At 43.1% G+C, this 26979-nt stretch overlaps 1 protein-coding gene across 3 annotated transcripts in view; it reads right to left on the bottom strand.

The window, feature by feature from the left end:
• htt (huntingtin) overlaps positions 1-25287 on the bottom strand; it is a gene marked incomplete at its 3' end in the record, with an annotated part of 160495 nt that extends 135208 nt beyond the window's left edge. Inside the window, exons 1-11 of one of the 3 annotated variants that reach the window (XM_084318190.1) lie at positions 25001-25287; positions 11693-11776; positions 9324-9444; positions 9105-9164; positions 8759-8838; positions 8476-8614; positions 7469-7610; positions 7048-7226; positions 1705-1909; positions 1157-1204; positions 920-997 (exon numbers count right to left, since the gene is read on the bottom strand). In XM_084318190.1, coding sequence (XP_084174316.1) covers positions 920-997; positions 1157-1204; positions 1705-1909; positions 7048-7226; positions 7469-7610; positions 8476-8614; positions 8759-8838; positions 9105-9164; positions 9324-9444; positions 11693-11776; positions 25001-25098 — 1234 coding nt within the window. In that variant the 5' untranslated portion in view covers positions 25099-25287. Of the gene's footprint in view, positions 1-919; positions 998-1156; positions 1205-1704; positions 1910-7047; positions 7227-7468; positions 7611-8475; positions 8615-8758; positions 8839-9104; positions 9165-9323; positions 9445-11692; positions 11777-25000 lie in introns of those variants that run through there. The other 2 variants (XM_084318189.1, XM_084318188.1) reach the window with 2 other exon arrangements.
• Positions 25288-26979: the final 1692 nt, after the last annotated feature.

Below are 26979 nucleotides of genomic sequence, written 5' to 3'. Positions count from 1 at the left end.
ATGAGTCCGCGCGGCAGAGAGAGAGAGAGAGAGAGAGAGAGAGAGAGGGAGGGGGTTGGAGAGAGAGAGAGAGAGAGAGAGAGAGAGAAAAAAAAAGACAGGCCGTTAATGACAAGGCCCCCTCTCGGCTCTCGGTGATGAGAGTCCGCGGCAGCTTGTGGTTTTTTCTTTTTTCCTTCTTTCAATCTCCCGTTTGCGGGTGTGTGGCGCGCGGCCGGCAGGTACCCCCCCCCCCCCCCCCCCAAGTGCCCCCTCTCTCTCCATCTCTCTGTCCCTCTCTCCCTCCAGAGCGCACTGGCCCCACTCCGCCTCGCAGCTGAGGAAGTGGCTTCCTCCACTCGCTGTCTAGTCTAGGTAGAATGGGGGCGGGCATTAGCTCCAACCACAGAGCCAATCGCATCACCCAGCGGCCGTATGACGTATATCATCCGTTCAAATCAAAATGGCCTGATTTACTGGAGGAGGAAAGGGGCTGAGCTGAATCAAAGCAATCCGCCAATATGGTATTTAGACACTAAAACACATTGATACGAACTCCTATTACTATAATACAATGCTAGAGGGGGAGCTCCAGTAGCTCACCACGTATCTCGGCGCTATTTCTGCGTTGGGAGGAGCCGTGCTGCGTCACGGTTCTGGTTGACTCCGAGTTCGATTCCCGGACCCGCCGTCATTTGCCGAATGTCTTCCCCTGTTCTCCCACCCGTTTCACTCTACAACTGTCGGTCATGCTTGACTAGAAAAGCGATAAACGCTAAAAAATAGTTAATAATAAAAAAAAAAAAAAAAAAACAATGCTAGAGACTGAAAAATGACATTTATGGTACATGTCACCTTTAAGAATATAAGCCTGGCGACCAAAGTGTTAATATATTAGGATTATATGTGGTCCGTGGAATGATACAGTTGGGCTTCTAACCTGTGAAGGCTCCAGCGGTGACCTCTGCCCTCTCTGGGTCATCTTCTAGCCCCTCCTCCTCCCCTGACAGCATCTTACCTGGTGAGGGTCAAACAACATTGCTCAGAAATCAACACATGCATCAACACAAACACTAGAGGACGTCAGTCAAGACGAGAGGCAAAAGAGAAACTGAAACAGTGATGAAGAGGTAGGGAACAGTGAGAGAAAGAGCTAAAGAGAGAGGAGACCAGTCACCTTTCTGTTTCCTAAGGAGGAGTGGACTGCAGGAAGACCCTCCCCCGGCTGCAAGCGGAAAGAAACGGGAAGTAGGACCAGGAAGTGAGGAAGAGAAAAGTAGCAACAAATTGCCCTGAGAGGAAATGGGTTCGTGAGCAAAGAAACAAACCAGGCAGGAAAACACAGCAGAGCACCACCCTTGGCTGATTGACAGATTAGTCAGCCAATCTCCAAGCTAAGACATTATGAGTTAACTAGTGTAACATAAGTCCATCAAGTGGACAACAAAGCAATTGACCACGTGCTTTTAGACCTGTGGGTCAAAACAGTATTTGAAAATAATTCTGTTTGGCATCAATACCTTTGCCATCATCACCCTTCGGTGAAAAGAGTCAAAACTGTCCAAATAAGTGTGTTTATGAATTGTTAATTTGAGCACCGCAAGACCATTGGGCGTCCCCGGTGAGAACTGAATGACCTCATCCAGGAGGCTGACCTGCTTTTATGAACATAGCCTATTGCTGACCAATGAGCTGAGGCTCTGGGGGGGTGACTGATGTTTTTACCAATGAGCTCAAGGATGCTGCCAGAGCGGGCGCGGCTCTCCGCGTCCTGTCGGAACACGGATGCGTGCAGAATGCTGCCGGTCGTGATGAGCATGTGCAGAAGTTCTGGAGGCGGAGTCCTGAAGACCTGCTGGAGGAGCTCCAGCGCGGCGGTGACTACGTTGTGATCGCGGTGCTGTGTGTAGTAGAGGGTCAGCTCATATACCTGTGGATGTGGAGGCCAGAAAACACAGTTAGAAGTGTTTTCTCCCTGCATTCATTCATTCAACAAACGACGACGACGATGCCTCGTGTCTCGAGAGAACACTAAAAAGAAAAGTAGAAAAATCATAATCTGGCCTACTTGTTTGCCCTAAACAAACAAACATAGCACAATTCCACGATAATTAGTTCAGTACCGACTAATTATTCCACAATATAACGTTATAAATAAGAGCCATTTTCAAATGGCAGGTGGACCCTGATGTAAACAAGACGAAAGTCTTTCTCTGGTCTGCATCCCCTTAACAATTGTGTGTATTGAGCCGTACTGTATTGTACCCATTCTGCAATCTGTTAATACAATTTTCATTCAATCAATCACATGCGCGTGATTGATTGAATGAAAGTTGTATTAACAGATTTCAGAATGGGTACAATACAGTACGGCTCAATACACACAATTGTTAACACTTTCTTCGCCAGGCTTATGTACATCATTATACCCCTCTCTGCCAGCTCTATTTGTCTATGGAGAAGTTCACCTTCTTTGCAGGGCTATAACTTTTTAAATTGTATTGCTAAATTGACATTACTATGGCCCATTCAACGTCAATTATCTATCGTTCAGGACGTAGGAACGTTATACTTTTTCATTCACATATTCATACTAAAATACGGTCTAAAGTATAAGTGTTTTTATCGTTTTCTGCAGCTTTCTCCAGACGTGATTTATAGCCCTAAATGCTAGGGATGCCCCGATCGATCGGCCACCGATCGTTATCGGCCGATAATCAGTATAAATATGCGATCGGTGATCGGTGATAATGCTTTATTTTCGCCGATCGTCAAAACCGATCTGTTCTGTCTCAGACACCGGGTGGTGCGGCGTCTGCTCATCCCTCCAGCCCCTCCCGCACGCATGTAAACACGGGTCTAGTAGTCTAGTGGGACGGGACACGGGAGGACGGCGTCTCCCTGAGCTAACGTTAGCTTAGCTACCGTTACAAAATGACCCAGTCAACTATTCACTTTTAGTTTAATACATGATGAGGCATTGTCTAACCGAACGGTATCTAGCCGGCCAGCTACCGATAGCTCCTGACATCAACAAACGCTCCATCAAGTCTAGTAGAGACGTGTAAGATACCTGTTAGCTGTTAGCTGTTAGCTCACGTTAGCACAAGTTAGTTCACTGTTCAAAACTAAATGTCCCATTGAACTAAATAATTCACTGAGGCGTTGTATTAACGTTATATATCCGGCTAGCAGTAGCTACAGATAGCTCCTGATATCAATGTCTTATAACACTGATTCGATGCGTATTCGAGCTGAGGGTAGGGCTGGGCGATATAACGATAAATATCGCGATATATATTTTAATAATCGATATCGAATATCGAAATTTAAAAAAAATCTAAAAATCGTTTTTTATTTTTTTGACCTGCAACAGGGAAGTTTTAAAACCAGAGACAGTGGACAGACTTGTCTTTCTTGCCTGCAACTTAAAGTAATGGCTTTGCTTGTCCAAATGACAATACTGACCAAAATTGAGATTTATTTTTCTCTTGTCCATTTATTTTGTTTGCTTTCTAATTTAAAATACAGTTTGAAACCGTCTGTACACAGTAGGCTATGTGTGCTAGCAGAACTAGACTCCAGTCACGAGTCACGGTGCAGTGAGTGTTGTCACGATACTGGAATTTCGACTTCGATACGATACCTTGAAAAGTATCGATACTTCGATACCATTTCGATACCAAATAAAAAATAAAAAAAAAAAATATATATATATATCTATATATATTTTTTTTTTTTTTTTTGACAAATTTAGCTTTTGTTGCTGGTTGATTCTCCTCAGCTTCGAGTCTGGTACTATAAGAGAAGATAAATATAACACTTTTAAAACCCTTTGTTTATCTTTAGATCACACATTTAAAAATAACTGTTCATCTCACTTCAATCATTTTTATTGCAAATGCAGAACATGGTATTTTCTCAAGCAGACAGATGTAAACACTGTAATCTGTGTTGCATGTACCTCACAAACTGAACAGTTAGTAACAGTTTTTATTTAAAGATAACGAGAGCAAGCGAGAGAGAGAGAGAGAGGTATCGGTAGATAGAGAGAGAGAGAGAGAGAGAGGTAGCGGTAGATAGAGAGAGAGAGAGAGAGAGAGAGCGAGAGAGAGAGAGAGGTAGCGGTAGATAGAGAGAGAGAGAGAGAGAGAGAGCGAGAGAGCGAGAGGTAGCGGTAGAGAGAGAGAGAGAGAGAGAGAGAGAGAGAGAGAGAGAGAGAGAGGTAGCAGTAGATGGAGAGAGACAGAGAGGCTATGCTCGGAGCATTTTAGTAATGTTACATTTTCAACAAGATTGCTGCTATTTAAACACTTGGTGGAAACGGGGTAACGTTAACCTTATGTCGACTGTAGTATTGTATGACCTCGACATAACGTTTACACGTTAACGTTACTCCGTGCAGTATTTATAACTGTGGCCAGCTAAGCTAAGGGGGCTAACTTTAGCTGGTAGCTGTAACGTTACAACGAAGCAGCTGTTGATATTATGCGCCATCAGTAGACAACGTATCATGTATTAAACTAGAGTTAATGGTTTAATGCTTCAGTCACAGTGACGTTGAAAGAGCAGCTGTCACGAACCTCTTTCATTTCTTTATGGAGATCGGCGCTGGCACTGCTATAACCGCTTGCAAATAGCATTGGGGCATTTGTAGCTTGTCCTTCGTTGTTTACTTGAAACCCGAAGTACCTCCAAACAGCACTTCTGCTGCTTTCTTTATCCACAAGCACAAGTTGCGGAGGCTCTGCATTTACCATCTTCAGCTAAAATGTTTGTTTACTAACTGAAGAAGACGGCACTCTGTGAGGGGGAGGGCTGGACTCGGAGGAGCCGGGGGGGCAAGCACGCTGAGCGCTCTGAACAGCGCGTCAACAACTTGCGGTAGAACACTCGCCAGCTGGTGGTACCGATACTGCAGAAAGTATCGGTACTTCGGGAAATGAGTATCGAAGCCTTTTTAAATATTCAGTATCGATATGTATCGATACTTCGATATTTTTGACAACACTACGGTGCACATGTGCGGTGGTTTGTCCACCAAAAAAGCGCCAAAAGAAAATAAACTAGCAGAGCCAGAACTGTTCAACTCCCCTGGAGCCATAGCCAGCAGAGAAGCCGGTTTACTTTCGCTTTTAAACCAGCTGCAGCCTGAGAACTGGAGTGTGAGGGGATGTAACACTAAAGATGGCGGCAAAGACAAAGAATTGCTGCAAAATAAACATACATCTGTTAAAAAAAAATTAAAATAAAATTAAACATTTTATTTTTATTCTTTTTTATACTAACAAAAAAGATAACATTATCATATCGTTATCGCGATATGATTTTTTTCCATATCGCCCAGCCCTAGCTGAGGGCATGTTGAATGTGATATGACCACAGTAACGTTATACCAATAGGGTCCATCTGCAGCGCAGGAGAATCCTTGCCGTAGCTCGAGGCTACTCGAGTATAGGGTCCAGGTGCAGCTCCGGAGAATCCTGTGTGTACTAACTAGAGTACACACAGACAGTGGAGCTTGTCTCACAGATAATGTCTCACAGATAATACAAGTACAAGTCTAATTATATAATATATATATTTTATAAAAAAAGAAAAAAAAAAAGTATATAAAATGTAATTAAAAAAAATGTAATCAAAAACGATCGGTATCGGATCGGTATCGGCCGATATGGCTCACGACGATCGGTGATCGGTATCGGTGGCAAAAAACGTGATCGGGGCATCCCTACTAAATGCATTATATTGATGATCAAATACAGTTTGATAGCGATCTGCGCGAGATAAAAAATTTCAAATGGACGTGCTTCTAGAAGTTACTACTTATCATCTGATGTTGACCGGATGGGGGGGGGGGGGGGGGGGGGGGTCATTTATAATTCCGTGGCCAACGTTAGATGATTCATCTAGTGTGGGTGATATGATCATTAGAGTAGTTAGTATCGAACACGTTTAAAAAAAACGCTGAAACTCACCGTAGCTTCCTCGTAGCGTTGGGCGATGAGCGTGGAGCAGAAATATTCCCATTATGGGATGTTGAAATATGCGATCCATCTCCAGGTTGTATAATAGTATATACGTCCAAATCATGTTGTTTATCGAGTTATTGGTAACGGATTGCTATCCATTGTGTCTAGCTCGAGTCCCGGGACTATTAGCGAGTGATCGGACCGAATTGGAATGAGCACCAGCTTCCGTTTCCGGTTTCCGGTTTGGGTGATCCACCGATCGGCCCCAAGATGGCGCTCTTGAACCGTTGGAGAGTTGAGAGGGGATCAACAGTAGATCTCAAGTCTCCGGGGGAGAAATATGATTGCGATCACAGATTTTTTAAATATTGATCTCAATGACGTGTTACGGCGTCATTGGCAGAATTAGCATGGTGGGGAATGACGAGTTTCTGGCAGAGAAAGTGTTAAGGGGATGCAGACCAGAGAAAGACTTTCGTCTTGTTTACATCAGGGTCCCCCATTTTCAATTCATAATGAATCGTAAGTAAGGGTGCAATTAGCACCGTGCAATCCATTCTTTGTGGATCTAGCCCTTAGTAGTAAATAGTAAAGCCGAGCTGGACTCTCTAGCGGTGGTGGCGGAGAGGAGGAGCCTTGCTAAGCTCCATGCCATCAGGGACAACCCCTCCCCACCCACTATACACAGACTTGACTGACAAGACTCCCAAGATGTAGTACTGAACGGCAGAGGAAGTCCTTCATTCCAACAGCCATCAGACTTTATAATGCATCACTGTGCCTCACTGCATCACTGAGCACAGGGTGACAGTACTATCTTCCTGGACTTTTACTTTTAGACTGACATATTAAAATTTTACACTTACTGTATATTTTTACTGTATATTTTTACTGTATATTTTATATTAGAATGTAACATAGGAAATGTATATCCCGGACCTTATTTTATTCTTAGGCTTATTTTTATTTGTGACTTTTTGTTTTTGTCTACCTAAATGTTTACTGTGAGCGATTTGTAGTGCCAAATTTCCCTCTGGATGAATAAAGTATTTCTATTCTATTCTATTCTATTAAATGGTGATGGCAGTAGTCGTGCCTGCAGCAGTTGTTCAGGTGTGGGCTGTACGTCGGCTTCCTTCCTCATGACACCGAAGCTTCCTTTGAGACTGGTGGTGTTGACCTGCTGCTGTAGCAGTGGCATGAGGTAACGGAGGGTTAACAGCACCCCTAGGATCAGATGGCTGGGGTGCTCCTCATCCACTGGCACCACAAGACCTGGGGGGGGGGGGGGGGGAGACACTATAGGTCAGGGTGTGTGCATGTGTGTGTCTGTGCTTTTATAAAGTATCTACAGTATGTTCAAGTGTGTGAGTGTTTCTGCAAGAGAGCGTAAGTGTTTGCATCTATAAAAGTGCATCTGTATCTGTGTGACCACTATGTGCAGGAATGTATGTGCGTGTGTGCATGTGTGATTGCAACAATGTGTGTGTGTGTGTGTGTTTGTTCAGGCGTCCTACCCAGCAGCACGTTCAGTAGCCAGGTGTAGAAGTAGCTGGATCGTCTGGAGTGCTGACACACGCTGACGGCTGCGCTGGCCGCTGTTCGCCTGATGGTCGGGGAGCTGGACTTCAGGTTGGCCACGAGAGACTTCAGAAGCACCTACGGTAGGAAGAGCAAGGTGAGCAGTCAAGCCTGGATTCAATGAAGCAAAGATCCATTCACTTGTGGAATCACTTTGATTACAGGGAGGTGAAGAGACAGCAACAACCATTATAATTTCTTAAATTTTTTATCTAGAATTAGGGAAGAAACTAAAAGAGTTTCAGAGCAGGAAACACAAACATTTCAAAGATTACACTGCTATTTTCATTCAATATAGTCCCCTCTCTTTTTTTTTTTATCTAGCTTTGTCCTGGAGAATTCAGACTGAATTTGAATACAAATACCCCATAGTCTATTGATCACTTCACAAGTAATTGAACAGCAATCACAATTCGCCAAGGTTTTTCGAACGGACGTTCGAACGTTCGTTTTTTTTATTAATTAATTTGATTATTATAGATTTTACGGGGGGGCGGCATTGCATAGTCTATCGGTGAAAAAAAATTGTTTACAGTGGTGGCTGTTCATGTAAACATGTAAACAAAGCACTCAGAAGAAAATAAAGGGAAAAGACAGCAGTCAAACATACCGGTAATATCATATAATGCACTAACTTTTTTGTTGGGTATGCGCGCCAGCCACTTCACCCAGGCGTTGCGCGATGTTTACTCCAGTTATTTTGTTTCTTTCTTTCTCCCGCACGGTGTAAATGGGCATGGTACTTGAGCACTGCTGTGTTGTAACTAGTGTGTAACCCGCTCTACGCTCCCCGGTCGCGTCGCGTGTGCACCAAACGTTCCACCCAAAAACGGATTTATTTTTTGCGAACGTTCTAACCCATTAATTAAAATCCGAATGCCAGCGTAACGAACAAACGTTCGAACGTTCGGGCTCAGCCTTAGTAGTGTGTGTGTGTGTGTACCTTTATCTCGCCGTCGTTGGCAAAGTGTCCCAAGGCTGCCATGATCTTGGGCGTGGCTGCTGCCAGCGTCTCCTGTACCGTCTCCTCCTGCCGCTTGGTGATTCTGGTCAGGCACGGCAACAGGTTGACCAGGTACGGTCTGAGGTGTTAAAATGGGGTAGAGGAGAGAGGACATTAGTGTGAATTAACCTACATGGGAGTTATTATGTTGTTACCACACAACGTGTGTGTGTGTGTGTGTGTGTGCGTGTGCGTGTGTGTGTGTGTGTGTGTGATTATGTACCTGCATTTCTGTGGTCTGATGAGGTGGGCAAGCTCAGCAAACCTCCAGAGAGCTGCCCTCAGGCTACGAGAGGCACCGTTCTGCACAGAGACAAACTCTCATTACCATCATCATACTATGAACACACAGAAAGCATTTTATTACCATCATCATACTATAAACATACACACACCAATCGTTTTCCTTTTAAAAGGTTCACATGAGATTACCCCCAAAGAACTCTGATCTTTGTGTTTGTGTGGGGCAGGAACACAGAGAAGGTATATAAAACGTACCAGCCACAGATTAAATGTATGAGCATTTGATTGGTATTAATTCCCCATCCTAAATCCTGCTCATCGTGTACCTTTTTAATCTCTTTGTACAGCTCCAGCTGCAGTCTTGGCAGGTTGGAGTCCATCAGCGCCTGGGAACAGACACACAGTAGCTGTCATACAAAACCCAAACAAGACCTATTGAAAATGTAGCTCATTTTAACAACAGATTTAAATCAGATTAATTTAATAAAATAGGTTTCTGTTTTTTTTTTTTTTTTTGGGGGGGGGGGGGGGGGGCTCCTCCTCACTTTGATGATTTTGTTCAGGCACTCGTCAGCTACCATCCGCACGTCCGATTCGCTGTCGTCACTGCAGAGCAGGAACATCTCCATAGCGATGCCCAGCAGCTTCTGGAACTCCGGAGACGCTCTGATCCCAGAGCCATAGAGACAAAGACAAGAGGGACACAGTCATTACACACAGTACATGTTCCCTTTAACAAACACTTTGCACATGCTCACACAGGGTACACTGGCATGGTAACACACACACACACAAATAGAAACATCCCAGGTTAGATGTTGAGTAGCTTGCTAGTTAATCAGATTTGGTGGGATGAGTCATTGTGGAGGCTTACTGATGATTATGGCCATTTTTGTAACTACATTGCTATGGCTTAGCAATGCTGCAGTGATAAAGACTAAGCTCATCATCATAAAGCCTAGCACTGCAATGGAGGCTAGTTTACAAACTAGTAGTAATAATAGACATGCTTCAATGAAATGATCAATCTGCTGCTGGGTTACAGTCGATATATAAGCCAATAATGGTGGTGAAATGTGTGACAGATTCCAGCAAACAGCCAGCGCATTACTACAAAAACGTTTTAGTTTTTGCCAACTTTAGATCCACTTGTCCCTCTCCTACGCACCCGTCTTGTGAAATACCATATTGTATCAAATATAATATAAAACATATTTTTCTAATATAAAAAGAAATCTGAAAAAGGGGGGCATCGTCTTATTTTCGGGGTCAAGACTTTTAAATGTCATTATACATTCCCAACAACTAGGGAAGCCCGATCGATTGGCCAGCGATCGGTATTGGCCGATATTCAGTATAAATATGAGATCGGTGAATTCCGATAATGCTTTATTTTCGCAGATCGTGAAAACCGATCGAAAAACATGATCCAATTCTTAGCGGAGATCTCACTCGCTGACTTCAGTCTCAGACACACAGAGCTGCAAACTGCCGCTCCTCCTCCTCCTCCTCCTCCCTTACCCATGTAAACAAGCTCGGGCAATAGTCTGCTCTAACCTAGTGCATGCGACCTCTGTGAGCTAACGTTAGCTACCGTTACTGTTTAAACAGAATGACCCAGTCAACTATTCACTTTTAGTTTAATACATGAGGCATTGTCATCTAGCCGGCTAGCTACTGATAGCTCCTGATATCAACAAATGCTCCAGCAATAGTCTAGTAGTGCATGATAGCTCACGTTAGCTCACTGTTCAAAGCGAAATGTCCCATTAAACTAAATAGTTCACTGAGGCGTTGTCTTAACGTTATCTAGCCGGCTAGCAGTAGCTACAGATAGCTCCTGATATCAATGTCTTATAACATTGATTCGATGCGTATTCGAGCTAAGGGCATGCTGAATGTGATTTGACAAAAGCACAGTATACCAATAGGGTCCAGCTGCAGCGCTGGAGAATCCTGGCCGTAGCTGGAGGCTACTAGAGTACACACAGACAGTGGAGCTGTTTGCAGATAGCGAGCATTTTGACTTGTTGCGTGGTGACGATGTCTCGCAGATAATACAACTACAAGGATTATATAATATATATTTTTTATTAAATAAAATATATATATACATTTAATTTTTTATACCAAAAACGATCGGTATTGGCCGATATGGCTCATAGACGATTGGTATCGGTGGCAAAAAACTTGATCGGGGCATCCCTACCAACAACAGATCACGCCAAACAAGTGTTCCCCAAGCAAGTCAATGTCTTTCTCTCTACATCTCCCTCTCCCGCACACGCAGCCTGCAGTGACCGGTGCAAACAAACACACAAGCACGCATACACCTGTGGATCATCTAGCCATCAGTCAAGAGAAAAGCTTGCCGCGGTCCACAAAGTGGCCGCTTCCAGGAGATTGACAGAAATTATTTTCTCATTTTTCCAAAAATGAGTCTTGAAGAGGAGGAGTCATCTTATAATCAGGGTCATCTTATATTCAGAACAATATGGTAGATGTGTGAAGTGTTCTTCCGTTTTCAGACGACAATGTAGCTGCTTTCTCCCAACCAACCAGCTAAACCATGGGACTCAAAGTACCTTTGAGTTTTAAGACTACAGTATGTTTGTGCTGCAGTTGCAAAAACTATCATCGCAGTAGTGAACCATTTGCAATAATCTGTTTAAATTTCCTACTTCTAAAAAGTGAGTACTATACTCAATAAAAAATAATTTTGGTAACGCTAGAAAATAATTTAAAGATTATTGCACTGAAAACAGCACACATAATACACAGTAACAAACCTAAAACATGATGTGATATTTGAGTTGGACATGATGTCTAAGACAAATGGAACTGCTCCCAAATGCCATTGTCTGTTGTTTTATGCAACCGTCTCGTGTGTTACAATTAAAACATGGCTGAATACCTCAAAGACTGGGCTACGATGTTCTCACATATCGTCAGGCAGTGGGTCACGCGGTCCTTCTTGGTGGTAGCCTGATCCTTCTTCCTATGAATGGGGGAAAAACAGGAGGAAGATAAATGAAGGATTCAGAGAGACTGAGCGTATGTTCATGAAATTCCTTTCTTGCCAGAGGTCATTACTCTACGTCTACAGGCATGTTAATTAAATATCTATCTGGTGGTAACATCACATGGGAAGTGAATACGTGATGGAGCTAGGGCTGCACGATTAATCGTTTTTTAATCGAAATCGCGATTTGGGATGATGCAATTATCAAATCGCCAAGCCTGCTATTTAAAAAAAAAAAAAAAAAAAAAAAAAAAAAAGTCCCATTGAGATACAATATCTCCTTTGCAAGGTAGACCTGGCCAAGATGACAGCAATAACATTTGCAATACATCAAACAGCAATAAAATGTGCGATACATCACACAAGAACATAATAAATGTGCATGTATACAATACATCACATATAAACACAAAGCAGAATAGTCTACATGATAGTAAAAGTGTATAATACAGGGTAATACAGTAATTTTGCAGTTGGGACCCGACTACAGAAAGCAGCAACATGCTTCTTGTAAAAATTTTTTTAAATATGTTATAATCGCATCGCAAATCGCAATCGCAGTCAGAATAATCGCAATTAGATTATTTCCCAAAATCGTGCAGCCCTAGATGGAGCTCAACTAAATCTAGCTCACTTACTAGTTACTACTCTTCATTCTCTAGCTTTCACTGTAAGGAGGTCCTTCCTGCAGCTTCCCTTTACTCAAAACTCAATCAATTCTATCGTTTCTACATTTCACTGTCTCCAACACAAATTGTTGGTTGTTCAGCTAATATAGGCAAAATATCTTGAATCAGCCTTGTAACTGAGGGGTACAATTCCCTGACTGTATTGATAAGTATGGTATCATTAAACCACTACCGTCTTATGTACTTTAATTACTGGCCATACAGTACATGATATATAAATATGATGAACACTTCCCACAATGAATCGGTTCCACACAAAGTTGTAATTAAGTATTTATTGCAGCAAAAAGTACATAATATACTTCTCTATTTTACTTTGGATGCGCTTATAAGGCAAAGGAATGTGCGTAGGCAAATCAATAATGAATGTCCATTCTCTGGTTACGCAGGAGGTAATTATACAACCTGAATCTTAGGGAATTATATCTATGGTACACTAGTAATATATAGCGGGAGATACTGGAAGGGTCCCCCCGGTTGTAAGCCAGCAGGGGTAGAGGATCTGTCGGTAGTAGAGCCTGGGTCAACGATGATAAGGAGACTCCGAGTACGGGAGACGGTGCAATAAGATCTTGATCCACAGACGAATACAGCTGTTCTCCGTAGCCTGTAGATCCACAGGGAAGAAAGCTAGCCTGCCTCAGGCTCTCTGAGGCGCAGACTCGACGTGGCTCCTCACAGGGTAAATCCCACACACGTGTAGGCGTCGGCGATTCTCCGCTCCATTAATCACAAGACCAAAAGCAAATATAATCCAGCCGCAAAGGGCTATGTAGTCGTCGGGTAGATTAATCCAGTGTACATGTCCACACGGTTCTCGTCTAGGGCTCCTCGGGTGAAAGCGCCATGAAAGCAGCTCAGCCTGGATAAGCTCTCTAGCTGATACGAGGAAGCGTTGGTGATGCTGGTCACTGTAGAACTTTAGCCGCACGATACACTATACACAAATAGACTATTACTGACTTAATAGAAATATGTCGCACTCGACGGTATAGCGCCAAACTCTGACAATTCAGTTATTAATTCGCACGCGGTCTCAATGCTCTTATTTGGGGCCAAACAGGCCATACTTCACCGCACGGAGTATCGTGGGTGAGGCTTCAACTTATTGGGTAACAACACTTCTGTATTCACCTGCGCCATATTTATATGCACGGCGAACAATCTAGTGCCAACCTCATTTCTGTCTCGTATTCTTGGGCAAGGCCGGGCATGTACAGACCAGGGTTTCCGTTAGAAAAAATTGTTGCCGGTCTCCGTGACCTGCAAGATTTCAACTACCGGACAAATGAGATTAATTCCGGTCATAGTTTATTGAGCTTTAAAACAATTGATAGGCAGGCTCATGTCATCCTCAAGGCATGTAGATTTATAATATTATTACTTAAAACTAGGCTACTTTTGCGTATACAGTCATTAATATATTCCAAATAAAATAAGTCCCTCGATACTCCGTCTCCGTGCTGCTGCTGACTTGAAATAAAATAGACCGCGTATGTGGCAGTCGGTCCGACACTGAACAGCAGTCTGTTATAATCACATTTTTATGAGCTAACGAATTCCGTTATATTGGACATTTGTATTAATTATATCAAGCGAAGAACTGAGAAAGCAGAGAGACTGCAACATTATCGTGGTTTGCGTGACTACTCTCTCCACCTCAATGTCACGCGGTCGAAAAGGGCGCTTGTCTATTGGACAGTGGAAATGTGTGTGTGGCTGCGATCCTGTGTGTGCGCGCGCGCGTGTGTGTGTGTCTGTGTGTGTACTGCGGAGCCCAGATCAGCGGAGCCGAGTTTTGACATGGCATTGATCCATTGTTCTATTGAAGCACATTACCTACCACCATCCTCTCGCTAAACAACTTGTAGACCACGGTGTTTTTATGAGTGCCCACAAGTAGCCGTTTTAATAATATAATAAGCCGCGCGCCTCGGTAATAATAATAAGCCGCGTTTTTTCTTCCTTCTTCCCAAGATGCACAGACATAGAGAGAGAGAGAGAGATAGATAGATAGATAGATAGATAGATAGATAGATAGATAGATAGATAGATAGATAGAGAGATTAGATGCAGTGTGCTTGTTTTGCAGTGAGTGCTGCGAGCAGTGGTAATAATAATCACTTCCTATATTTGGTTCGCGTTTGGTCCGATGAAGCGAACCGAGACCTACGTTTTTAAAGCTCTCGCTGACAACGTCGTTGTCATTATTAGAAGCAACGAGGAAACAAATGTAATGATCGTTTCGTTCATCGCATAGGCTATTTAATTTTAGCCTATTTTAATACAATTCAAATAATCAAATTGTGCTTAGACTCAGGGAATTATTTTCACCGGACATTAAGACCGGAGAAATTAAATATGTCGGACTTCAGGAGATTTTGCCGGACAAATACCGGTAATTACCGGCTAACGGAAACGCTGGTACAGACATGTCTTGACGGTGGCTTTGAACCTGACTCTGGAGGCATGGCCTTGGCGCCTGTGGACCGCTGTCCAATAGGAGAATGAAATATTATGGTCTGTACTAGGCTAAAGGGATATTCCGTGTATATGTACAAGGAATATACAAGGGATATCAAACGATATACAAATATTATGCAATATATATCAATCAATAAATATATATATTCGGTTTAATCTGATCCTTTGTAACAAGCCTGATAATTAAAGAGAAAGTTTTGGATCTTAAGGCTCATACCATACCAGTCTAATTTATCGCTGTTACCAGAAATTGCCACCAACTTGAACTATGTTTGTATCTCTTACCTTACTAAATGTTATTCATACTGCCATTGAAAGGGGTGGGAAATACTCCATGGAGACTTGAAAGTTGTTTGAAAGTTGCTAGGCAGAGGTAATTCATACAACAAGTGTAGCTGTGGCCATTATATGGTTTCATAATTTATATGTTATTTGAGTTTGTAAGTCTAGTGTAATATTTGAGAATGTATTTATGTTGCATTTCTTATTTTCTTTATTATTTAGATCAATGGTGGCCCACTCAGTGCATCACAGTTAGCCTATAGCTCCGCCGTCCCTGCGGGTGGTTCTCTCCTCTTTGTGTGCCCCCGTCCTCGCGGGTGTCCTGCGGAGGAGCTTGTGGACGCGACAACAGCGGCGGCTGTAGGGTGTTTGAGCCTGTAGCGTTAGTTAGCTCATAGCTATCGTGTACCACTAGCCTTTACGGGCTCGAGCACCCTACGGCTGCCGCCGTTGTCGCGTCCATGGGCCCCCCGGCAGGGTACCCGTGGGGACGGGGTGTACAGAGAGGAGAGAACCATTTTGGGTCAGCCGTTCATGCCGGCCAGCGAGCCGGATGTCGGGATATGTTGTTAGCACAATAGCTACCAAGCTAAGCTATGTTAGCTACTAACGTTATAAACACTATGTACAACGACACAATGATTTACATTATTACAAATATGGTAACGTGGTTGTGGCTTTTACAAATAGTAGTTAGCTTTAGAGATGGATGGCTATAATCACGGAGCAATAGTGTTAGGTGAAACAGATACATTTTCATTCGGCTAGTAGTAGCAAGCATATATCTATGGTAGCAAGGCTCTCTGCCTGCAGTGCCTGCCACTAGCTGTGTGTGACTCTCAGCGCCCCCTGGTGAGCCCCCTGGTGCCCTGCACCTGTTGTGACGAGATCATTTAGATTACACATGCACGTTATGAACCATTGATTAAAATATCCACGTGCGTGGTGATTGTGTTGGGCAGACAAAATGTTTGATAAAAACGCTAAAACTGGGTCAATTTCAATCGTTTTTTTTTCCTTCTTCATGAAAGTCATCGTTGGCCTAGTCCACATTGTTTATTGAACAAAAATACAACGCGAAGGTTGGCCTTTAAAGTAGTGATTTACAAATGACAGAGCCAAGTGAGCCTGCAATTGAGGTAGGGGACAGTGTTAGGGATAGTGCAAATTCCCAAGGCCGACCTGAAGAAGGTCAGGTAGATGGTGCTGAAGCCCAGCAAGAGGAAGGGCAGCAACCAAAACGACTTCAAAGAACCAGAAGTCTAACAGAGAAGGGTAAAGCAATGCAGGAGGAAAAGATCAAAGCGCTTCAACAAAGATTCAACTACATTTACAATAAATGGAGGACACAAGTTAAATCTTCAGCGTCTCCGGGGTTGGTGACGAACGCAATCTCCGTTACGCCACCTGACCGCCTGTCACAGGTCTTTCTAAAAATGTCCAGCATATTTATGATGAACTAAGTGACATCTCAACTCCAGACCAGGACGCGTCTATATTTTCTACAACGGAGTTCGGCGATTTGCGAATCTGATTGGCCACTGACGTTTCTGGTCATGTGACATGTAGCATGACGAGCTGTGTCTTTTCCCATTTCCGCGTCGAACAGCCTGCAAAGCACCTGGCGTTCTGTCGCCTAACCCTAACCGACTTCGAACGAGCGCCTAAGCCTAAGCAGTGTAGGAACTTGCGGTCCCACGATTGGGCGTACATGTCACACGAATAGAAATGACACTGGCCAATCAGATTCGCAAATCGCCGAACTCCGTTGTAGAAAAATAACAGGCGACGAGGACACACGTCTAAGAGTGGAGTGCAGGGAGTGTGCGTGCAGGGATATCGGAGTTAATTGTATCCAGAGCCTCATTTAGACTGGATGGAAGTGTGTTAGAAGGAGGAGAGAAATAGTGGCCAGAAGCAGGCTCTCTTTGACTCAAGCACCTATAAATCTGGTTCTGCCACTTCTTCCAGGAAAGGCACCTCAGTGCGTTCAAGCAGATCTTCTGTAAAGCGACGAGAAGCTGTCGCTGATGCTGCTGCAAGCCAAGCTGTTCTGGAAGTGTTAAAAGAACAAGAAAAAGAACAATTGGAAATACAGTGCCTAGAAGCAGAAGCTAAAAAGAAGATAGCTGAGCAAGAGGCAGCAGGCATAAAGCGTCGTTTAGAACGAGAGGCAGAAGAGGTTGAACGAAGAATAGAGAGAGAGGAAGAGGAAGCTAGAATTAAAGCTCAACTGGAAGAAGAACATGGAGCTATACAAAAGACTCTGGAGGAAAAGCGGAGAAAGATACAGCATTTGGAGGCAGTGAAAGGTCTTAATGCAGCACAAGCAAGAATTCTTGTGTACGATCAAATGGAGGCCACAGAAAAAGAGCGGAAAGACGTACTAGAACATGAGGGCAGCAGACAACAAAGTGCCTGCTCCCACAAGTCCTCTGTCCCTGTATACGTCTCCCGTACCACAAGTTGTGACCACCTCCTCAAATGACAGTACAGCAGAGCTTGTTAAGATGCTGGCAGGTGCTTTAAGTGCCAACAGAATTCCAATTCCTGAACCTTCATTATTCAGTGGGGACCCATTGAAATACAATGACTGGAAACTTTCCTTTGAAATACTGATTGATCAGAAGAGCATTGAAGACAAGGAGAAGATATACTACCTCCGTAGGTATGTAAGTGGACAAGCTAAGAAAGCACTTGATGGCTATTTCTTACTCAGAACCAAATCTGCCTATGTTGCAGCATGGAAGATTTGAGGATAGATACAGAAATCCATTTACAATAGCAAAATCATACAGAGACAAGCTCCAAGCATGGCCCAAGATGGGATCTAAGGACAGCTTTGAGCTCAGAGAGTTTGCAGATTTTCTCAGGAGTTGCGAGCCTGCCATGGTCCACATCAAGGCATTGGACATTTTTAATTACTGTAATGAAAACAGGAAAATTCTTTTAAAGTTGCCTGATTGGCTAATGGCGAGATGGAACAGGATGGTTATCCAAGAAGAAGAAGAAGAAGAAGAAGAGAGTAACCAATTCTCCTCCTTTAGCCAATTTGTAAGATTTCTAACAAGAGAAGCGAAAATTGCCTGCAACCCTGTTACATCACTGCAGTCACTGAAACAAGGTGAGAGAGACTGAAAAACCAAAATGGCTGTCTCAAGTCTGGTCACTACTCAAAGAGCTGCAGCAGTAGGAATGTTTGCGACATGTGCCACAAGCAGCATCCTACATGTCTGCATGAGGAGCGAGCCAAAGAAGGACAAATACCACCACAAGCCAAGCTAAATGAAGAAAAGCCAAGTACAAGTCAACAATGGTACAAAGAAAGACCTCAATCAACACAATGCAAAGAAACAACCACAAACTCTTTAATACTTCATGAAGCTAACACACAAACTGCAATAATTCCTGTCTGGCTTTCATCCACGACTCAACCAACACAAGAAGTCCTTGTTTATGCTCTGTTGGATTCTCAAAGCGACACAACCTTTGTTATAAGGGAAGTAGCAGAAGCGTTGGAAGCAACCAAAGTCAAAGTCAAGCTCTCTACTATGACCTCAAGAACCACAGTAGTAAGCTCTGAAAGAATAGACAACTTAGAAATCCGTGGCTTTTACTCTGGTAAGAAGATATATTTACCACCAGTCTCCACCGGGATTTCATTCCAGCCAACAGAACACACATACCAACAGATGGAACTGCAAAAGCGTGGTCCCATCTAGAGCACCTCCAAGGAAAGATTGCACCTATGCAGGACTGTAAAGTAGGTCTGCTTATTGGGTACGAAGTCCTGCTCACAAGCCCTGCTTCCAAGGGAAGTTGTATCTGGCGAAGAAAGTCAGCCTTATGCACAGCGTACAGACCTTGGATTGAGTATTGTTGGCCATGGGAATCCCTGTGTAGACATCGGAATCAGCCATCGCATAGTATTAAGACAAGTAACAGCAGGTGTGAAACGTTCTGTTAATCTCAAAACTGAAGTACACTATGTGAGCCGAACCCAAGTAAAAGAAATGACTCCCTCAGCTCAGACATAAGAGTTCTTGAATCAGACTTCTCAGAAAGAACTGGAGAACATGACCCTGTGTCTCAAGAAGATCTCACGTGCCTGTCGAAGTTGAGAGAAACCATCACGCAAAAGAACAATGGTCACTACAAAATGCCGTTACCATTCAAAGAAAAGAAAAGGAAAAAAGAAGAAAAAACTACCTGTCAGAGAACTCAAGGTGGGAGAAATTAAGGAAGATGATCCTGAACTCCGCAAGGCTTTTGTGTGCAACACTAAGGCAAAGGGAAACCGATCATCATTGGATCGCCTACAGAGATTCTCGGAATGTGTCAAGTGTAGAAAGTACAGAAGATGTACTGAAGAACAAAGAGTGGGTGACTTACCACAAGATCGGAAGCAACTCCACCCTTCACTTACGCTGGCATAGACTGCTTTGGTCCGATCTATGTTGAAGGAAGGAAGGATCTCAAAAGATATGATCTCTTACTTACCGGTCTATGTTCAAGGGCCATACAAATGTGATTATGATATGACATAATATGATATGACAACTGATGCATTTATCAATGCCTTAAGAGCGTTCATTGCCATAAAAGGAAATGTTCGGCAAACAAAAGTGGCACGTAGAGCTGCCGCGGTATTGATGTTTTCCTTACCACACAAATTTGCAAAATATTTCCTACCGCCGCGGTTATTACCGCACGCACACAAAAAATAAAAATAAAAAGTTTGAATGCATTTTTTTTTTTTTTGTAGTAGTAGTCTACTCTTTATAGCATATAGCCTGCCTCTAGTAGTCTAAATGTCTATCTTTAGAGGATGACTTTGCAGCATGAATATTGTTTGGGATTCGGCAAGCACGCATTAGTTATTGAAAGTGAAACACGGATTCGAAGTTTCCCCTCTGGTCGTGCGCCGTTCACTCGGTGTCGCGGGCAGGGGTGGTTACCCCCCCGACCCTTTCTTATTATTATTACTATAAAGTTACTACTTTATAATAAAGGCATTCGTTTTGTGGCATTAACATTATATAGTTATACGTTCAATAACATCAGCGTATTTACCGGACCATAGCAAGGCAAGCATTACTCAATTCATATCTCAGTTCCTTTCTTTGCTCAGAGCGTGCTGAGTTGTCCCATTCTGCGGTCTGTTAATAAAGTTTTCAATCAGACAAGTGTATAGAACGAAGGGCTTTTATTATAACATTCGTTGCAGACAGTAAAATCATTATGTCTCGTTTAGTACTCCTGAGGAGCGATGGTAGTCCACTCCGGCGGGGAGCTAAAGCTAACGTTATTAGCCGTATTGTGATGAGCTCTGATCAATGGCTGACATTCAGGACGTAAAAAACTGCAGGACGCTTCAACGTGTGACGCGTCTCTCTTCTGACCAATCAGTGGTCTGCAATGTTTCACGTGACTTTTCTGGTACCCAATAGGGTCGCTTGGAACCTCGATAGAGGAGTAGGGTATATCTGCAGAGCCGCAAGCCCAACGAGAGGAGGGTACTTTATTATTATTATTGTAAAAAACAGCTGTGATGCGGTATTCAGCCAACTCTGCAGTGGCCGTGATGTAACAGCGATACCGCGGTAATGCGGTAATCGCGGCAGCTCTATACAGAAGGAACTCGAAGGTCAACGACATTGTTCTTCTGCAGGACGATCTGGCACCACGTAATGAATGGAAGCTGGCCAGAATTACAGACGTCTATCCAGGGTCAGATGGTAGGGTGAGAAAACTGAGATTGCTGGTGAGTGACACCACCTTTGACAAAAAAGGGAAACCTACAACTAAAAGAGTGTTCCTTGATAGACCTGTACAGAAGGTTGTAACGCTACTTGTAGCTAGAGATGTTCCGATACCATTTTTCCCTTTCCGATCCGATTCCGATACCTAAGCTTTGGGTATCGGCCGATACCGATATTTATCCGATACCAGTGCATAAAAAAAAGAAATAAAAAATATTATATAAATTATATATATATTTTATTTTTTTCGGATACTGTTATACTGTGTTTTAGTAATAACTAGAAAGTAATGGTATTTATTCAACAACAGGTGATTGTATAGATTTGTATTAGTATCATTAATCAATGAGTATGGGCTACAGCACTGCAGATATACCCTACTCCAATGATCCACACGGACATTAAACGGTGTTGCACTCGCTACTCAGTGGCTCTGCAGATATACCCTATTCAGTCTGTAAGCTAGTGGCAGATAGAACGTTCATGTTGTGATTTTTGATGCAAAATAAATATTCAACATTCTCTTTTGAAACTCCGCCTCAGACTCTTATCCTTTGGCACTTGCTGTACTTTGCTTGCAGGTCTGCAGCCATTATTGCTGGATTATGCACCAACTTTAGACACGGTAACGTTATCAAGCTAAGCTAACTGACCTAGCTCGTCTTCCCGCATTGACATTTGATAACGTTAGTAATAGTCAGCTAACGCTAGTCCGTAGCTACTTAACTTAAATACAATTCACCGTGGGTGCATTATTGTTGATAGACGGTCACGGACAGTGTTAGGTCCTGGAAAAAGGACAGGCGATCATCTGATTTGATGTAACGTTAAAGCGGATGTTGTTCCAACTAGCTATCTTTCCAGCTAATGCTATCATAACACCAGCCAAACACATCCCGATTCCCGTCCGAGCTCCCCGTCACACCGCACTGTCGGGGACAATGGAATTTAAGAAAGTGTATCTGCTGTTAAAATGACACAGCATCACACTTTAAAACATGTTCATTTTATAATCCTCACTCTCCGCAGGACTCGGCAGGAGATAAATTACATCATGGGATCGGAGGCTAGAATTTACGTGTACTCGCCGATACCGATACCAGCATTTTAGGCAGTATCGGCGGCATTTCCGATACCGGTATCGGTATCGGAACAACTCTACTTGTAGCAGACTAATTTAATGTTTTGCCTGAAATGTATGTTAAATGACATTTACATTTAGTCATTTAGCTGACGCTTTTATCCAAAGCGACTTACAAGTCCTGTACAGGTCATCAGGAAGGGCACAACTCTATCAGCTGAATGATCACAAGAAATGTTTAATTTAGAAGTCGACCATTATGTTCAGTGAAATCCCACGTGTGTGCGATTTGGTGGGAGTATAGTTGTGGCCATTATATGGTTTCATAATTTATATGTTATTTGAGTTTGTAAGTCTAGTGTAATATTTGAGAATGTATTTATGTTGCATTTCTTATTTTCTTTATTATTTAATTGGCTACAATTTATAGTATATTCATTTTGACGTCTGGTTATATATGGTGTCCCATTAGGCTGCTCTCGCGTTTTACTTTTGGGACTGATTACGGCACCTGCGAGCAAGCGGCAGGGATGGTCGGAGTTGTACAGGTTCTACCAAGACTGTTGCCAAGAACAGAAGAATGAAAACCCCTTTTATGTAGCATGCAGCCAACAAGGTATTTAATGTTTGTTTGTATTTTGCTTTGCTGACATGTTGTTTTTCATACTGTGTATATATTATTGTTTGTGTTGACCTAACGCGACTTATGTTTTCTGTTTTAAGTTTTTACGGTGGATTGGAGGACCAAGCTTTCAATAAACCCGTAGAAAGAAACCACTTGTGTCTGCTGTGCTTGGAAGGAGTTACAACAAGCCTGGCACGTCAAACATCCGCATTCAGTTGGGTCAGGGTGCTCTCGTTATTAACTCCTGGGTGTTCTCCAGTTGATGCATTTTTTTTCCTTTTTTTTTAATATTTTTTTTTCTTTTTTCTTTTTGCTCCCATCCCAATTTAGTCGTTATGCCAATTCCCTTCCTGGTCGTTGTGCGCATTGCCCCACTGTCGGCCTAGGGAGGGTGTAGAACTACCACATGCCCCATCCGATACATGTGGAGTCAGCCAGATGCTTTTTTTCACCCGACAGCGAGGACTCTCACTGGGGGAATGTAACGCGTGCGGAGGTTCACGCTATTTCCCCCCGATCCACTCCCCGCTGAACAGGCGCCCCGACCGACCAGTAGGAACCGCAGTTTACAACGACCAGGACACATACCCCGCCGGCTTAGGGACGACTGACCAAGCCGGAGGTACCGCTGGCGCTGACAGCTGGATTTGATCCCAGAGTCTCTGCGGTGGTAGGCGAGCCCCTCAGTTGATGCAATTTTAATGGCTTGCACGAGAGTAATACAGTAAATTATGTTAGTGAAAGTAAAGGGTGCCATGGTTTTCACAAGGGTGAATTACCTCTGCCTAGTGACTTTCAAGTTTCATGGAGAATATTTCCACCCCTATTCAACAGCAATGGCAGTGGAAAAGGCAGGCTGGGATCTACCAAAATATACACTTTATATAACTATGCACACAATATGTTAAATACCTCTCATCTCATTAAGCCAAATTACAGCTATATCAAACATCATGTCACAAATTCAATATGTACAAGAAAAGACAATGTCATACAGGTATTTTCTCCAGAGAGAGAGAGAGAGAATGTGAACTAGTGTTGACACATACACACCTAAATCAATATGATATCATATGATATTTTAATCACCAGCAGTGCACATTGGGGACATTATGTCATTGTACCTCGTTTCATTTCAAACTACCCTGTTGTAATGCATCTATGGGCCAGGCTAATCCAATACGGTCTAAAAATATACATGGGTGGCAACTGGCAAATCAAATACAACAGGATGAAAATGTGTGTGTCTCTGTGTATGCATGTGACGGCGTGTGTGCGTATGTAGAGAAACTAGTGATGTGTGGAAGTGAAACAACATTTCACTCAGCTGTCAAGCTAGAATGATGTACAGCAAACTGCAGTGAAACTATGCCTGTGGTGTGCTTCACATAATATTATTTGAGTGCAGAGTAGATGCTTTGAGAAACCATAATTTGAGACTAAACGTTTTAATAGCCTACTTGTAACGTTAACCAAATAACGGAACACTGATGTCATTCGTTTTGCCACACAATGGAAAAGCATCCAAACGTTAACCATCCTATCTTGTCAGTTCACAGAGAGAGAGAGCGGCAGACCACGGTACTCCTTGCATGGTGGGATGAGCCGGGGAGACAGTGAATGACTAGCCCCTTTTGTGACTGTGATGCACACCAACAAGGTTTGGCAGAGTGAATCCACCTTGCATCACAGTCACGAAAGGAGCCCTACTGAATGACATGAACCCAAAGGGCTGCCATCTTTTAAGCCCCATCCTTTTGGCTAAGCCATTGACTGAACCTGACCCATATTTACAAAGCAAACCACCGTTGCGCTGACAAACAATAAAAATGCCCACACACAATACCAAAATGACCACTATTTGCTTGCTTACATCGCCAGAAACTAACAGTTACGCGAGTCGATTTAAATGGGTATATAATGTTAATGTTATTATGTGTGCTGCTTTGGCAGGTGTGCGTGCGCAAGTTTGCAAACGTTGGTCAGCTTCTAAAAAGCAAACTTAAAGAGTAACGTTGAGTCGAATGAAGATGCATAAGCCGCTATAATATCATAAGTGTTACCAACCTGAAACGATATAGCAGATCGGACTACCTGTATCGATTGTAACGTTAGTCACTAGCTTGTCACTTATCGCATCCCTGAAGCTAATAAACCAAACAACGTTGCCTAGCTTGGGGGTGGGCAGGGCTGCTAGCTAACTCGCTAAGCTAACGGACTACTGGCTAGTTACAACTCTGAAGCTCGTCAGCTCCTTGACACTAAATACTGACTTACTGTTTTTGGACGAGCTCCTCCGCTGTCGGTGGTCCCTGCTGTTGTTGGAATGACTTGAGAGACTCGAAGGCCTTCATCAGTTTCTCCATGGTGGCCATCTTAGCAAACTGGCTAATATTTACTATGTGAGCTAACCGCTAGCTCGCACGGTGGAGTGTTGACACTTCTCCCGACAGCTGCCACCACCTCTCCGCCTTCGCTTTAGTGCAATATACCTATTGTTTCCTCACAGTGTTCTCCGTAAATGAATGGGATGTTTGGTGATAAAAAGCCATCTTTGATGTACGTTACTCCGACAAACCTCATAAGGAAGTGGGAGATGTGACAGCTTGACAGGGGGTGAGGCGGGAGTACTGACATCAGTGGCCAATCGGGATGAGGTTTTCCCCCGATTGACTGTGAAGAGGACCAATGGGATGTGGCGATGAAGGATGAGGGTTTGTCTTGTTGTTGGGAGTCACGGGGCCGCTGCTCGAATCCTGCGACGACTGTTATCTGTGCTGTGCTGCACGGTGCATGCACCTGATGTGTTGAGGAGGCAGCGATGGATCTGAAGCTGTGGAATGGTCAAAGCTGCACGTGCGAGCTTTCTCAAGTCATGTGAATCAGGTCCACAGGGAATCTGGTTATCTCTTGCAGTCTCTCTCTCTCTCTCTCTCTCTCTCTCTCTCTCTCTCTCTCTCTCTCTCTCTCTCTCTCACACACACACACACGTTACTCTGACCATAGACATCAGTATAAAGGCTTATATCATTATGTTATATATCTATGACTCTGACGCTATACATTATGGGAAACACTACTCTGCCTTTTCCAACACAGGGTCAGGGCTGATTGATTGAAAACTTTATTAACAGATTGCAGAATGGGTACAGTACAGTACAGCTCAATACACACAATTGTTAAGGGGATGCAGACCAGAGAAAGACTTTCGTCTTGTTTACATCAGGGTCCCCCATTTTCAATTCATCAGGACATATATGACACATGACATACAGATAGACAGTACTGCTACATCTATACATTTATGACATACCAGATTTGCAAATACAGTACTGTTTGTGATACAAAAAGAGTCCAGAAAAGAGAGTATATACATTTGATGTAAAAACTGTACATTGGAAGAGGTTGGGTATAGGTGGGGTGGGGGGGGGTTGGGTGGGGGACTGTACATTGGAGGTGGGTGGGGGGGGGGGGGGTAGGAGGGGTGGGTGGGGGACACTGTACAAGCAAAACTACATTGAAATATTGACGAAACCATACATGGTAATTTACTGTACATTGGAGGGGGTTGGGTTAGGACATTTACAGGGGCCAGTTTCGAATTGCAGGGCAGGGGTGGGGAGAGAATGGGGGTCAGTATGGCAGCTCTAAACCACTTCATTAACACGGAGGCAATACATTGCTATGGCACTATATTTGTAGGCATCCCAGGGTCCTCCCAAACCCACCTATAGACTATTTCAAATGGACAACATTTAAACATTCTAAATGGACCCAAGTTAATTTCCTATTGCAATAACTGACAAGGAAACTATAAAAGAAGGAAGGGTCAACACGTCAGAATACCAGCGTTCTATGCTGTGCTTGGTGCCAGTTCAATTGAAGCCTATAATAAAATTCAAACTATACCAGCTATCTGAGGAAATATAATTTTTTTCTTTATTTCGCACCATTTCAGCAAAACAGTAAAAATCAAAACATTGACCATGACAGAAAGTGTATATAAAGGTGCTGAATAGAGGCAAGATACCCATATGGGCGTATAAGGGCCTCAATTCATGAATTAAATCATCGGATAAAAAAAAAAAGTAAAGTGAAATAAATTCATAAAACAATTTTCATAATATTATTAACCCTTTCATGCATGCATTATGATAACCTCAGTCAGGATTTTTTTTCCGTGTTTTCATTGCTCTTGGGGCATGAAAAACAAGTTTTTAACTTCCATTTTTTTTGAGTGGACAACATGCATTTAT

Source organism: Notolepis coatsorum (assembly GCF_963971535.1).
Source record: "Notolepis coatsorum genome assembly, chromosome: 7".
Lineage (NCBI taxonomy): Eukaryota > Metazoa > Chordata > Actinopteri > Aulopiformes > Paralepididae > Notolepis > Notolepis coatsorum.
This window is presented reverse-complemented; position numbering and strand designations above follow the sequence as displayed.